Source organism: Leguminivora glycinivorella, chromosome 25 (genome assembly GCF_023078275.1).
Source record: "Leguminivora glycinivorella isolate SPB_JAAS2020 chromosome 25, LegGlyc_1.1, whole genome shotgun sequence".
Classification (NCBI taxonomy): Eukaryota; Metazoa; Arthropoda; class Insecta; order Lepidoptera; family Tortricidae; genus Leguminivora; species Leguminivora glycinivorella.
The window spans coordinates 2417460-2433131 of NC_062995.1; the positions used below are offsets into that span (position 1 = coordinate 2417460).

The 15672-nt window shown below is 39.6% G+C and overlaps 3 protein-coding genes across 7 annotated transcripts in view; 1 reads left to right on the top strand and 2 right to left on the bottom strand.

The window, feature by feature from the left end:
• LOC125239204 (catenin alpha-like) overlaps nucleotides 1-9225 on the bottom strand; it is a 121343-nt gene extending 112118 nt beyond the window's left edge. For all 5 annotated transcript variants that reach the window (XR_007178504.1, XM_048146723.1, XM_048146724.1 and 2 more), the window contains exon 1: nucleotides 9134-9225. Coding sequence is in view for 4 of the 5 variants with exons in the window: in XM_048146723.1 (XP_048002680.1) it covers nucleotides 9134-9218 (85 nt within the window). In the remaining variant the exon portion in view is untranslated. The remainder of the gene's footprint in view (nucleotides 1-9133) is intronic.
• LOC125239206 (larval cuticle protein LCP-17-like) lies at nucleotides 443-8077 on the top strand. Its single transcript, XM_048146728.1, has 4 exons — nucleotides 443-500; nucleotides 5345-5539; nucleotides 6397-6501; nucleotides 7474-8077. The coding sequence occupies exons 1-4, from the start codon at nucleotides 498-500 to the stop codon at nucleotides 7567-7569; spliced, it is 399 nt and encodes a 132-aa protein (XP_048002685.1). The 5' UTR covers nucleotides 443-497; the 3' UTR covers nucleotides 7570-8077.
• Nucleotides 9226-9508: 283 nt separating the features above from the next.
• LOC125239208 (catenin alpha-like) overlaps nucleotides 9509-15672 on the bottom strand; it is a 32774-nt gene continuing 26610 nt past the window's right edge. The window contains exons 12-14 of the mRNA XM_048146731.1: nucleotides 11920-12076; nucleotides 10759-10864; nucleotides 9509-9654 (exon numbers count right to left, since the gene is read on the bottom strand). Coding sequence (XP_048002688.1) covers nucleotides 9516-9654; nucleotides 10759-10864; nucleotides 11920-12076 — 402 coding nt within the window. The 3' untranslated portion in view covers nucleotides 9509-9515. The remainder of the gene's footprint in view (nucleotides 9655-10758; nucleotides 10865-11919; nucleotides 12077-15672) is intronic.

Consider the following 15672-nt stretch of genomic DNA (forward strand, 5'->3'; position numbering starts at 1 on the left):
TATTATACTGTGGTAAGTGTGGTATAGCCTAGGACCCCAGTCTCTCACGATGCTATAATAGGCTATATAATACGTTAGGGAAAATTATTTATGTATATTTATTGCCCGGACCCGTGTGGTGACGGGTTAAGAATTTCACCACCCCCTTTCTTCCCGTGGGTGTCGTAGAAGGCGACTGTGGGATATGAGTTAAATTGTGGCGTAGGCGAGAGGCTGGCAACCTGTCACTGCAGTGTCACAGTTTCGTTTTCAGTCAACCCCTTATTTGCCAAGAGTGGCACTGAAACTTGAGTAGTTTCATGTGCTCTGCCTACCCCTTCATGGGACACAGGCGTGATTGTATGTATGTATGTATGTATATTTATTTTGTATGGCAGCTTTCTTTGTAACATTCAGTATATAACAAAGCTACAGCGGCCGTGACCTCGGCGCGTCTCGGCTATATAAGCCGCGTGCACACTGACGGGGCACAGTTCAAGTGTGCACACGGCTTAAACATGGTGAGTGCCACAGAACTTAATTTAGATAGAAGAAACAAATTCATATATTTGTATAGGGGCCGAGCGTGTCAAATTTTGTACTGAAGTTGATTCTTGCCTGTAATTTTAAATATGTCTCAGGCTTTTGATTGTTCATAATTTTTGTGTTGTTGCAATTGAATATCACGTAACAAGGCATTTTTTATGTTTTGGTTGACTTCAACTTACAAAAATTGACGCCCGAAAGCTGCAAGCTGCGGGTAAAGACGGACAACTCAGTGGATTTCACTGAGTTCATTTGACACGCTAAGTAGATACGTTTGCTTGATCTATGGTATATATGACATCTGTGGTGAGTGCATTATTTTGGATAAAAATATAGTCAATAAAAACTATATTAGAAATGATGTCCGATCAAGTTTTGAGCCAAGTTTTTTTAAATTAAAATTGCTTAGAAATGGAAAAGATTATTGTTTGATGTTGATCTGGTACTTTAATTACATAATCGAGGTAATAATATAACTTACATTTGTAATTTAATACCTAAACTTGCATTAACACAAAACAGTTTCAATTAATATAAACAAATTAATTATCACGTGACGCTGTGAAACAATATGTTTACTTATTTAAAAAAACGCTTTATTAGTATAAAAGCGGATTTTTTAACCAAGACTTTAAATTCTTACCAATATAACGGTTTCATTAAAAAATAAATCCTTAAATGGTATCGAACTAAAAGTTGAAATAACTTATAGCTGAGTGAATTTCTAGATCTAATAATATTTTATTATATTATTGACTGTATTCTTTTAATTAAATATTTTTGAACATCTCAACTATTAATTACTATCAAAACAACATTTTTCTCAACTCAGAATCGAACTTGTGACCTCCAAATCAAACAGGGTCACTACCAACTAAACATCAGCGTCATCAAAACTAAACAAGTTTATTTTGAATAAATAACCAATTTGTGAAACCTTGATTGTGACAAGGACAAAAACATCTTTAATTTGACTATAAATTAGTATTATGCAAACAGATGTTATATTTTTAGACGTAATATGAATTTATTTATAGATTATAAAGCATTATGAATAAATAAATAGATATTGAGGGACACCTGACACAGATCAACCTAGCCCCAAACCACATCTCGGACACTGGCGATCAAATATATGAAAAAGGCGCGTTCCTAGCACATATTCTAAGCTCGTGTAGGTGAACGCGTACTATGCTTGTATGAGTGAAATATGACAGGTCGACTGTTCGCATTTTTGACAGGCGGTAACTGTGAGGTAACCGAGAGGGCGGCACTTTCAGCGGGCAGCGGAAGTGGCCATACTGTACGATAGTACTCTTTATTACTGTGACCAAACTAAGCAAAGCTTGTACTGTGGATGCTTGGCGACGATATACATACTGATAAAGATAAATACATACATACATATTTAAAAATATTTTAAGCGGGTTACTCACGTATTAAGTCGATATAGCGTTCGACATGTTTCGGTTCAATTTCGAGAACCTTTCTCAAGAGTAGCGACACCCCGCCTTTACATGTCGAGAGCGCGACGCATACTGAGCGCGTATTGAGAAAGGTTCTCGAAATTGAACCGAAACATGTCGAACGCTATATCGACTTAATACGTGAGTAACCCGCTTAAAATATTTTTAAATATGTATGAGTCTCACGGGAGTTTTATAGTTAAAATTGCAAATACATACATACATAGAAAATATCCATGACAGGAACAAATATCTGTGTTCATCACACAAATAAATGCCCTTACCGGGATTTGAACCCAGGATCGCACCCAAATAAATAAACAGTTTTATTATTGGACTTCAGTAATTAAATTATTAATTAAGCAATTACGAAGTGTGTTCGGTAAACATAGCAATAGTTTTACCGAGAATCGAACCTCGTCCTTGAGATGTCACATCGCATAGCTGGCGGGTCAAAACGCCTCTTCACGCGCTCATACTATCGTGATAAGCGGAGCGGTAGCGATTTAGGATATTTTCTCCTAATTCCGTATGTTATTGTATTGTTATGTCGTAACTTGTCTTATGTACAATAAAGTGTTAACATACAAACAATACATTATTATTTAAAAATACAGATTTGTTTAACGGGTAACTATAACTGTTTAAAATAAAGTCAGTTCGAGTTTGAAGTTAAGCGACTCAAGCGTATGCGTGAACTTTGCTTGAAATCAGTTATTTGCTCATAAGTTAAAAAAAAAACAAAATGGAAAAGAAATCAAATGTGCCCTTCATAGCTATAATTAAAATATTTCACATTGTTAATATTACTAATAATTTTAATACTCGTCTTAAATCGCTATCACTTAAACCGCTACCGCTGCCGCCTTTCAATACAACCCGATCCTAAGTTCATCCGAAGCGATGTTGTAACTTGACATTAAAATAACTCATAAATATTGCTAAGGCTGACCGCTCTCCGTCAAAAGGTTAAAGGGAATCACGTGACAAAGATTAGCGGCCATCTTTTATTGAGTATTTAGGATATACATAGAGCATGTGAAACCGCTCCCGCTTCCGCCTGTCAATACAGTCTGACCCTAAGTTCAAGAGATGTCGTAACATGACATTAACATAACTTATGAATATGGCTGAGGCTGACCGCTCTCCGTCAAAAGGTTAAAGGGTTCGACTCCCGGTGACGACACGTGACGAAGATGAGTAAGGTCATGTTTTATTACGTATTTTAGGTTATTAATTATTAACGTCAATGAATCAACTTGTAAAAGGTTAGATTTGACAAATCTACGTCTCGTAGTAGATGACATGAAGATCGAAATATATAGATATTTTATGGAATGCATATAAAATTATTGCGTTTCAATTTTATTTATTCATTTATTTAAATTTCATTGCACAGTTAAAATATTACTGTACTAAGGCCCGTGTGGTGACGGGTTAAGAATTTCACCACCCTCTTTCTTCCCGTGGGTGTCGTAGAAGGCGACTGTGGGATATGGGTTAAATTGTGGCGTAGGCGAGAGGCTGGCAACCTGTCACTGCAATGTCACAGTTTCGTTTTCTTTCAACCCCTTATTTGCCAAGAGTGGCAATGAAACCTGAGTAGTTTTATGTGCTCTGCCTACCCCTTCATGGGACACAGGCGTGATTGTATGTATGTATGTATGTATGTATGTACATAAGGCAAACTTAATGCCAAAAGGCGTTCTCTACCAGCTAACCTTTAGGCCAAACAAACAAGCACACAAACAAACAAACAACAAAAGTTTCGGACAAACTTTGTGCGTTTTCGGGAGGTTGCGGTGGCCACTTTCCATCGGTGCGGTGCGGTGGTTATAAATTGAAATAGATATCATACACGAAAGAAAAAACAACAAGGCCCACTGGTGGCCGAGCCGGGAATCGAACCCGGGTCTTCAGCTTACGCAGCTAACGTCTTTACCACTAGACCAAACACCCGCCCGCCGCTTCTAGTGGTACGTTAGCCGCGTAAGCTGAAGACCCGGGTTCGATTCCCGGCTCGGCCACCAGTGGACCTTGTCGTTTTTTCTTTCGTGTATGATATCTATTTCAATTTATAACTTATATATAGTAGTGTGACTACTTGAAACTAACCTAACCAAAAAATTTAAATTTTGAAAAAAGAACACTCTCGACTAACTCAGCTTTCAGACAAAAAAATTAAATCTAAATCGGTTCATCCGTTCGGGAGCTACGATGCCACAGACAGACACATACACAGACAGACAAACAAAGAGACAGACAGACAAACACACAGACAGACACGTCAAACTTATAACACCCCGTCGTTTTTGCGTCGGGGGTTAAAAACTATGAAAACGGATTAAATCGCGTATAATGAACTTACAATTCAAATTTAGAATTCCCAAATAGAAAGAGGTCCTTTCCATTTTAGAATTTTCGCTCCTGTATGTATTGTCTTAAGCTTAAATAGGGAACTTGACTGTAGTTAATAGTATTTTATGCAACTGGTGGTTAAAAGAGGTCAAAAAAGGTGAGTGGCGTGGGTAACAATTTGAGGCGGAGCCGAAAATTGTTAATAAAAACGCCACGAGCATTTTTTGACTCAGTTAAACACCGTTGCATACAATACTTTTTCTACGACCAAGCACTTACTTTGAAAGAAAATTATAAATTCAATAAATACCTACTTTCAGTCATCTTAGTTATCTAGTGGACCACCTACCATTTCGAATATGCAGTTTGAGTGCAAACATGAAAATAAAACTGTCTATGGTACATGGTTCTTTGAAGCCTGGCCACTAAGACGAATCGAGTCGAGTTGAATCGAGTTCTATACATTTGAATGCGATTCGACGCGTCGCCAATGAACGCAGCAGAAAACGAAGGAGTCTCGACTCTGCGAATTGGTTTGTTAAGTTGGTAGCAATGTATTTACTAAACTGTAAAACAGCTATATCGTGCGACTGCTACTAAATGTTTTCAGGGTATAGACTAGATAGACTTGTCCTGACATCTTTTATGTAGGGTTTTAAAGTTCTATGCACGACCTTGTAACTCACGAATAACAGTACGGGAGTAGAAAAAATATTTTATACCATGCACGAAATAAAGCATCAGATAATTATGTATAACATGTCACAGAAGTTATTTTTAAATCCAATTTCTATTTAATAAACTTCAGGCAGAAATATATAAAGTAACTGAGTTGACCGTGACGTCACTCAATTCGATTTAATATTAATTCCATGTTAGAAAGTCGTACAAATTCGTTTTGACAGTTCTTAAAAAGAAACTGATTTGACTAGGAGGCAAGTAGCCTATACCTGTGAATAATTCAAAACCCTACAGTTTATTCATTTGTGTTCCAGAAACTTCTAATCGTGTCCTGCCTCCTGGCCTTCGCGGCTGCCGATGTGTCGCACCTCAAGCAAGCCGGCGGCGAGCAAAACGCACAGATCCTGAGGCAGGAGTCCGATGTAGACCCGGAAGGCAACTTCCAGTATGCCTTCGAAACCGACAACGGTATCCAGGCTCAGGCGCAGGGACAACTCAAATCCGCTGGTGTAAGTATTTTGGATGCTCGAGGCATTTTTAAAATGCCTCGATCAAGGCAACTTCCATAATGCCTTCGATACCGACAACGGTATTCAGGCTCAGGCTCAGGGACAACTTAAGGCCGCTGGTGTAAGTACTTTTAATACTACAGCTAGAGGCATTTTTGAGGTGCCTCGCTGAAGGCAACTTTCAATATGCCTTCGAAACCGACAACGGTATTCAGGCTCAGGCTCAGGGACAACTTAAGGCCGCTGGTGTAAGTATTTTGCAACTTCCATAATGCCTTCGAAACCGACAACGGTATCCCGGCTCAGGCGCAGGGACAACTTAAAGCCACTGGTGTAAGTGTTTTAATGCTCGAGGCATTTTAAGGTGCCTCGCTGAAGGCAACTTCCAATATGCCTTTGAGTTTAAATCCGCTGGAGTAAGTATTTTTAATGCTCAAGGCATTTTTAAGATGCCTCTCTGAAGGCAACTTCTAATATGCCTTCGAAACCGACAACGGTATCCAGGCTCAAGAGCAGTGACAACCTAAAGCCACTGGTGTAAGTATTTTGAATGCTCGAGGCATCTCCCTACTAATTCAGCTTTCAACAAAAGAAACGAAATCTAAATCGGGGGCGGCACAACTTTATTCTTACATTAAGTACTTTATCGACACATAATAGAGCAGCACAGCTAATTAATCGAGTAGCGATCGACTTTGATATATTCTCTTGTTCTCTGAACGAATTCACAAAGGCTACGCTATATGTTTTGTGCTACGGCAATGTATAAAATGTTGTGTAAATTTCCATACTATCGTATTAGGATGCCCTGTTATTGATAGTTTATGTGTAATAAATAAATTGACCATTTATTACAGGAGGAAGCCGCCGTAGTTATCCAAGGCCAGAACGCGTGGAAGACCCCTGAGGGAGAACAGGTTCAGCTCACATACGTCGCTGATGAGAACGGTTACCAGCCCCAGGTATGTTCCAACCAACTAATATCGGGTTTAACTGACGTATAAGGGCATTTTCTGAATTCGGGACACCCCAATTAGCGTAAGTTGTTAACAAAAATTAACTCACTGTCAGTTTTGTGACGATAATTTAGCATGAAATTTCAATAAAAATATTGTTTTTGTGTTAGTTACATAAACTTTAAGCGATAATCTACATTCAGAATGTGAAAAAAGTAAATTTTTAGACATATCTTATGCTTAATTGTCGTCAAAAAACTGACAGCGAGTTAATTTTTGTTAACGACTGACGCTATTTAATTGGGGGTACCAAATTCAGAAAATGCTCATAATCTAAAGCCTGACCAGAAATATATAATTACTAGCTTTTGCCCGCGAATTCGCTCGCGTTAAATTCGAAACTTGCAGAATGTTCCAATTTCCATCCCCCATCTTAGGAAAGTGCGGGGTTAGAAAGAGACCAGAAGTAGCTTACGTCACTCTCCATCCCTTCAACTATCTCCACTTAAAAAATCACGTCAATTCGTAGCTCCGTTTTGCCGTATAGGACGGACAAACAAACAGACACACGCTTTCCCATTTATAATATTACGTATGGAATGTCAAGACGCTGTTATTCTGATGTATGCGGTGAAAGCTCAGTTTAGTATGAAGAAAATAGGTTCCAAATTAAATTCCGCAAAATGGCGCGTAGTCCATATATTTCTGGTGAGACTTTAATTTACTTGACACTCATTGTTAGGCGCACACAAAACGTTGCCCAAAACGTAATTCTCACAAATGCTTGTGATTTATCATGAAAAACGGCCAATAATACAATGTCAATAATTCAAAACAATAGAAATTACTGGTCAGTAAGCTCAGTCAGTTAAATTATTAATTTTGATTAGATTAGGAACTGCGAAATACACAAGATTGTTGAGTTTTTTTTTTCAACTTTTCTATATACTTTACTAATTTCCCCCTTTTTGTCCGCAGGGCTCTCATCTCCCCACCCCTTCCCCCATTCCGGAGGCCATCATCCGCGCCCTCGAGTACATCAGGGCGCACCCCCCACCACCAGAACAGAACTAAGTTAAACACGAAGTGACCCCGTCTTTTAACACCTGTTGCCTCGCGAGGCAACTTGACTTCCCCACGAGGCAACACCTTGAGCTACCTAAGGTCCCACTTAAATAAAAGGGAGACCGAGCGATTTATAGTTCATAGCTCGGCGGCGAACTATAACTCGCTTGCGATATAATCTCTTTTAGATGACTCGCGAGGCAACTACTCTACGAGGCAACTTATGCAGCCTAAATACTGCTTACTTTTTTAACAATTGAAAATCACTTATAACTTTTAAAATCTCGTATGTCAGTATAAAGTATTGAGATATGACATTTTTAAGTTTTTTTTTTGTGATTTTTTGTTGGTTACCTTTTCACCTTCTAGTCATAATTTTCTATTGCACATATCTTCTTTGCACTTCTGTATCTTGAAGACGAAAGGTCATGTTTATGTAGATAATATAATACTCAATTGCCATTAGATCCTAGTACATAGTGATACCTGGATTTTTTTAATAAATTTATGTTAAAAATATATTCTTTTATTTACCTTAGTTTTATGGTTAACGATTGGAACTAGAAGTAAGGTACAGCGGGACAAATCTCGACTGGGGGGGGGGGGTAATTGTAACTGATCCATTTTTTCCATTGTTACACTATGATTTAGAGTTCTACATGTATCCACTGAACACGCCTACCATATATAACCGGTGGAGACTCTATTTAATAATGCAAACATTGTAAAACATGGAAAAATGGACCAGTTACAATTACACAGTCGAGATTTGCCCCGCTGTACCTTACCTTAGTTTTATGGTCATCGATTGGAACTAGAAGTATCTCCTAATTGTAGTATTAATTTGTTGTACGGCATCATCAATAGCCGGGTCCACACCTGCCTCCGCCGAGGCACGTCTACATTGGAATTTTGCCGCGTGAGCACATTGCCTCATGGCGTGCTTCGCTCTGTGTGGACCGGGCTATTGGATAACTTGCAGGGACCGAGATATAAAAAAAAGTATAGTTGGTCATATAAATAGTTACTTTTCAAAAATAAAGGCAAAATAAAGATAAAATGTTCTATGACGTCAAGCAAATTGCGCAAAAAAATTATTTGTGTAATTTTTTTTAAAGTTTTTTGGATGTATTTTCACATAAGAAGTAAATGTTATTCGTAAAACTGGCACTTAAAATAAAAAATACTTTTTTGCAATGTGTCATTTTTTTTTTGGCACCTTACACAGATCAACTTAGCCACAAACTAAGCAAAGCTTGTACTATGGGTGCTAAGCGACGATATACATACTTAAATAGATAAATACATAGAAAACATCCATTTTCGATATCTATCAACGAGGATAGTTTAGATTATATTCGATAACGGCATCATCGCCATCACAACAGCGTTTTGCTCTGAGAAATAGTAAATTTTTTTTTAATGCTTATAACTCTGAAAGTAGACAAAATCCAGAAATGTTTATATGACATTTTACTCTTCTAATATGATGAGGAAATACGCTGTTCAAATTATTTGGTTTCCTCATCTTACGCCGTGTATATGGGAGAGCTATATGACAAGAGGCACTGACCTTGATCCCTGAGCACGGTGACTGCTTCCAGCACGCGCTTGGTGTAGATGCACGGCTCGTAGTTATCCATCTCCTGGGTCACCATGGAGCACACTCTGCTACACCGTGTATATGGGACAGTTATATGACAAGAGGCACTGACCTTGATCCCTGAGCACGGTGACCGCTTCCAGCACGCGCTTGGTGTAGATGCACGGCTCGTAGTTATCCATCTCCTGGGTCACCACGGAGCACACTCTGCTACACCGTGTATATGGGAGAGCTATATGACAAGAGGCACTGACCTTGATCCCTGAGCACGGTGATCGCTTCCAGCACGCGCTTGGTGTAGATGCACGGCTCGTAGTTATCCATCTCCTGGGTCACCACGGAGCACACTCTGCTACACCGTGTATATGGGAGAGCTATATGACAAGAGGCACTGACCTTGATCCCTGAGCACGGTGACCGCTTCCAGCACGCGCTTGGTGTAGATGCACGGCTCGTAGTTATCCATCTCCTGGGTCACCACGGAGCACACTCTGCGGACAAAACAAAGGGTTAGGGGGGCCAATTTTTTTCAAAGTTGTCCCCCCCACTTTTTTTGTAACATGGGTATTTTTTTACGCAATTATTACTCAGAATCGCGAGCTCTTTCGATCCTGATAGGAGAAAAAAAATGTCCCAAGATACATTTTTTCGAACCTTCCATTCCGTTACCGCCATACAAAATGTATGAAAAAATGGTAACGGAATGGGGAAAAAACCTTGGGACACTTTTTTTCTCCTATTAAAATAGAAAGAGCTCGCGATTCTGAGTGGAAGCCACATAAAAATTTCCAAATCCAAAAAAAAAGTGGGGTGGACAACTTTGAAAAAAATGGCCCAGGAATTTAAGGGTACAACTGGAACCAGACCGGTCCATTCCTAGCATAGAGGAATAAGTAAGGGAAGAGTTGTAACTCCATACATCAGTAAATGCGAGTTATTTGTAGTGACATCTAGCGTCATCCACGCGTCAACTAACGTAAATTATCAGTACTGCTACTTGTCAATAGATGTCGCGATTAACAAAAAGTCTTAATGCTCAACAATTTCTAGCTAATATTACAATAGTATTAATCAGTACTCTGTTTTAATAAGCTACTTGCCTCCTAGTCAAATCAGCTTCTTTTTAAGAACTGTCAAAACGAATTTGAACGACTTGCTAAGATGGAACTAATATGAAATCGAATTGAGTGACGTCACGGTCAACTGAGTTACTTTATATATTTCTACCTGACTTATTAAATAGAAATTGGATTTAAAAATAACTTAAGACCATGTTTTTCTTATAATTATCTGATGCTTTATTTCGTGCACGGTAAAAATATTTTATTTTAACTACAGTCATGTTCCCTATTCCTTCTGCTTGTAATATAAGTTGTAAATTGTTTTAATATTACATTTTTGGCAGACGCTATACCGTTGACACCTAGTGTCGAGTAGTGGTACTGATAATTTACGCTATTTGACGCGTGATAGACGCTAGATGTCACTACAAATAACTTTCATTTAGACGTATGGAGTTACAACTCTTCCCTTACTTATTCCTCTATGGTATGTATGTATGTATGTATGTATGTGTGTCATGTATGTATGTGTACCTGGCAGCGCGCCCGCGGATGGCGCCGGCGGTGCGCTCGAGTGAATCCGGGTCTCCCTCTTGCAGCGCCACCACACATTTGTTCACGTCCTCTAGGATGTGGTTTTCTGAGAACAAAAAATATGCGTTATTGTAGAGTTTGAAGTTAAATCACAGAATATATAATAGTACAAGTACAGAAGGCCCACTGCTTTGATGTTCACGAAATGCCGCCTTTTAAATGCCTACAAAATTCTAACAAAGAAACGAGCCGCACGTACGCAGCGTCGGACGATAGGGTTGCCTATGGATTAAAACGAATTAATACTGAGATACAATGTTATACTATTATATTCCAGTCTTGGGTACTTTCTAGGTATATATACAGTACATAGAGGTATATATTTTTGATTCGAGTCCCAACATCACAAGCCGTGGGACTTAATCAATAGTAGATCTGTGTAAGACTGTTCTATTTTATTCATGATGTCCATTTAACTAGCATTATTAGCCATTCACACGCGGACATCGCATATAAAACTTTAAAAAAAACTCGCGACGTAAAGTAACAATAGAAAGTGCGAACATGCGTTCCGTGAGAACGCGCGCCACCCCTGATTAGGCCGCGAACTCGCGGCCGCCAGCATGTACTTGTAGCGCGGCGATAGAATCGCGGAGTGAGCCGCCCCTGGTTAAATTAACACGTTAGACACCAAGAATTCGCCTGGTAAGCACTTGTAAACTTTGCTCAGAAGCCACAACCAAGCCGGCTCTCGCCATATAAGCGGGTGGTTATAGATAACGTCTCTGACGTAGTGCGCCATTCTTTGTCTGGTAGTGAATGTGGTCATATTAAATGTGTTGTTTCCAAAACATTTTTTTTTTCTCCGTCATGGCTTACATCCCAATTTTTCGTTCGCTTTAAGGAAGCTTTGACAGGTTATATGTAGTAAAGGTACATGTAAATCTCGTCATTATGGTAAGCGGTAAAAAAAATCCCGGTGAACAACTGAAAATGCGAGTTGCCTCGGCCGAGGCAAGTATGCATTGGCCGTTTGCCGCGCGGTGTCATTGCCTCGCAACGCGCCATCTTTATAACCTTATGCCATTGCCTCACAATACTGTTCGCTGTCCTCCTCCTTTAGACCTTATTGGTATTAAAAAAGTAAATGTTAAGTCTCACCGCTGACGGCCAAGAAGTCGTCAATAGTAGTGATGTCGTCCACAGCTTCCGTCAGTAGCTTGACGGCTTGCTCCCAGGCGCGCGCGAAAGCGGTAGCGTTCTCCTGCGCCACGCGCGAGCGCGGACGCGCGCCCAGCACGCGAGCCGCGTTGATCACCTATTTAAAAAACAATGTTTTATTACCACCACGATAAATTGAAAGTATTGCTAATATTTTTAGAGACATTAGCTAAGTTGTCAATGCCCCAATTTTGACAGCCCCGCCTGTGCGAGGGTTAAACAAACGTCATTTTTGTCATGGGGTCTCATCCGGAACAGTGCAAAATTATTTCCAAATAGAAATCATAGATGGCGCTAAGTGTCACGATTGACGATTATTATTTTTTTATCAAATAGATTTAAAGGTATTTGAAGCGTCATAAATTAAGTACATTATAAATTAAATACAAACATCGATGACAACACAAATTTAATGCATTATTTTAGAAATTTTCAAAGAAATAATATCACGTAATATATTGCTACTGACTATGACGCAACAACGTGAACAACCTGCGCGCGACAGTATCGAGCTACCTAAATTTTATTGCATATTGTCACTAGATGGAGCTGTCACTATCTACAGTATACTGCCAACGAAACGGTGCGATTGTGTGCGTTCCGTTCATTGAGATATATGTACTACGTACTATAGGCGACGTTGCCAGACGGAAACTCTGCACAAGCTGACAAATGCGCGGAGTGCGCGAAGCGGTAATTTACGCGTAGAGTAGTAAGTCCACCATCAGATGTGACACATTATTATATTCCGCCTGTCAAAATTATTTATTTATTTATTTACAACTTAAAAAATACAAAGTAAGCGATCACTGCCGCCCATGGACACCCGAAACACCAGGGGTGTTGGAGGTGCGTTGCCGGCCTTTAAGATGGATGTACGCTCTTTTCTTGAAGATTTATCTTCTTCTTTAAAATACAAATATATACTTGTCGGAGACAGACCGGATATTGGCACGGACAGTCAATTATAGCGCAGCGCGCGAAGAGTTGCAGCTGGACAGCTGACGTCACAACCAACCAGTTGTCCACCCAACCAGTTGTTGTCCCCACTTCGTGCGCTAGGACGGAGCCGGGATACCTGAGACCCAACACTCTCTGGCGGACCACGCTAGAGACAAGAAGTCTTAGAGCCTCCTCGGAACTGTCCACGCTATAATTGTTCTAAACCAAGTTGTTTACCTATCAGTTATTGTAAAATTTAAAGTGTGTAAAATAAATCGTTGATTACTATCGTCTTCGTCTCAATCCTCGATGACCCAGCAACGCCCCGATGTCTGAAAATGGTGCCAATCCTGACCTGTCCCCGACATCAGAAGTGGGATCACATCGAGGCAAAGAGACGCAATTGCACCGGAACGGAAGTACCGCCATATTGGCAATTTCTCGAAGCGCAAAATCAACAAATGCGCGCCCTTGACCTACTATCCACGGGTGACCTTTCCGGACTTAGAACCCGATAAACAAGAAACTAACGCCATGATATGGTGTGCTACCGCCGACGTGTGTATGGTCAACGCACCATTGGAGGGCGACCAGCTTGTCGTCGCCATCCGCAAGTTGCAGTGACTATGAAGCGATCAAGGAAAATGTTGTTTATGAGTGATAAGAATGGAAACGGTCATACTCGTTTTCATAACCGCGAAAAAAAAAAAAAAGAGGAAGTACCCTCTAAAAAATGTGTCAACGTGTTTAAAGGAGCAGCGTCTACGTTCGCAAATTGTTTACACAGTATAGCAGTAATAACTCTACTTACAAACTTCACGCCGCGCAGTGCGTCGAAAAACTACCCTCGCACGCAGCGAGTACCTACATGCAAAACTGGGAAATATTGAGTTGGACAGTTGCGGTCGCGTGTGCGCGCTGTGTTAACGTGTGTGTGAAAATGACGTCAGTGCCGAGGACATTTCGTTACTGAAGTGTTTATGGCGGTATGGAGAACAGTTCTAAAAATCTGGAAATAATATTCTTCAGAATTCCTAGATATCCAGAAAAATGCCGACCGCGTCGTCCCTGCCGGAGATTTACTACTGAGTCGTCCTTACACTGTGTCGTTTACCGTAACGTGGGACCAGTTCCAGGAGCTGTTTATTGCGAGCTAATTCCTAACCTAGAAACGTGGTAGTAAGGTCACGTGTCTAACCTTGAATGCAGGTGAGTTCATTTCATAATGTTATTTGGTGAATTGTGGATCCCATTTGTGGAAAGTTTGAGAATACCTACACTTGACGAGAATCATTTGAAACGTAGTGATTATAAAATTTCGAAAAGCGTAATTATTGTTTGTGTTAAAATTATTTAGTGTCTTTTGCTCTCAAAACAAAGATTCTTATTCTGATTTTGTTAGTTTCAAGATCCGTATTCTGTAACGTTCCGTAGTTTATCAAATTTGACAAGTTATTGCCAGTATTAGAGTAATACCTACCCCTTAATTCGTGATCTATCTCGAATTGTTTATTGTGTGAAAACAGAAGCTACGCATATGAAATTGTATGTTGCAGTGTGCTACAGTCAAGTCTACACAACGTGTGGTATCTAGGAATGTGTGCCATCACGCCAGTATCGCAGAAACTGCAGCACAGGGAGAATGGGAAAAAAAGGGGACAGGTTTCGTTCCAATTGTTTATTATTAAATTTTATTTAGTGCCATGGTTAAGCAGTTAAATAAGCCGTTTTATTTAGTAAAGGTTTAAAGACAAACAAACACGTGCTCACACTTGTTTGTCCATTTCAAGTTTTATTTTAATATCAGAGAAAGTTCATAAAATAATAATTGTTAAATCTCATATCTAAGACAATGCCAGTCGTTGTTTATTTGTGAATTTGTTTCCCTTTGAGTTTTTACTTCGGTAAACAAGGAAACTGATACCGTGCAAATTATTATTTCAGTAATGGCCAGCTATGAAACGACGTCGCGTCGTGATTTCATCTGATGCTGCAGCAGCGATAGCAGTGGCAACTGAAGCCTTGAGTTTTTGTGCGTGAATTGGTCATCGTGAGGTCTACGAATAAGAACACCTTTGGACTCTGATACTTTATCTGGTGAGCAGTTCTCATTTTATTGGGATATTGTTGAGATATTTGTTCTGTTTAGATTGTGAATTCTAAACAGAATGAAACTCATCTGTTGCTAATGCTAAAGTAAATTCATTTTTTTTTGGTAAACATTAGTTTGCAATCGAAGAATGAAACTCGTTGTTTTCATGGTTAACGTAATTTTTATTTTGTACCATATTGCTATGTGTTGCTTTGGCTCAGACTGCGTACACCATTACAATCATTCGTAAACGTAGGAGTAAAATTCGGATCTATTTTTCCGTTTCTGTGCGGCCACGTGTGGGTGGCGTGCGTTTGGTTTGGTGGTGTAATCGGTCGATGTTGGATGCCGTATGGAGGTAGTCCATATTCATGTGATGAACATCGGGTAGAGGTGGTTCATATGTCGCCGTGTGTCAGCTGTATGACGTGTGTCAAGTTGCCGAATGGATGCAACTGTTAGAGCACTGTAACTCATTACCTTGATTCTGATTTAGTGACATTTTGATCAGTGAGATCAACACGTTGAGTTTCATTCTACTATTGTTGACTTATTTTGGTACCTACATACAATTTTGAAAAGGTTTTTTTGTCCTTAACTAAAATGATAGGACAAAATATAAAACTGGTAAAGTTGACTTTTTGGTCATGTTTTTAGTT

Coding starts and splice junctions, on each gene's coding strand:
- LOC125239206 (XM_048146728.1), top strand. Junction 5,540..6,396: donor GACAACTCAAATCCGCTGGT/GTAAGTATTTTG, acceptor CATTTATTACAG/GAGGAAGCCGCCGTAGTTAT. Junction 6,502..7,473: donor AGAACGGTTACCAGCCCCAG/GTATGTTCCAAC, acceptor TTTTGTCCGCAG/GGCTCTCATCTCCCCACCCC.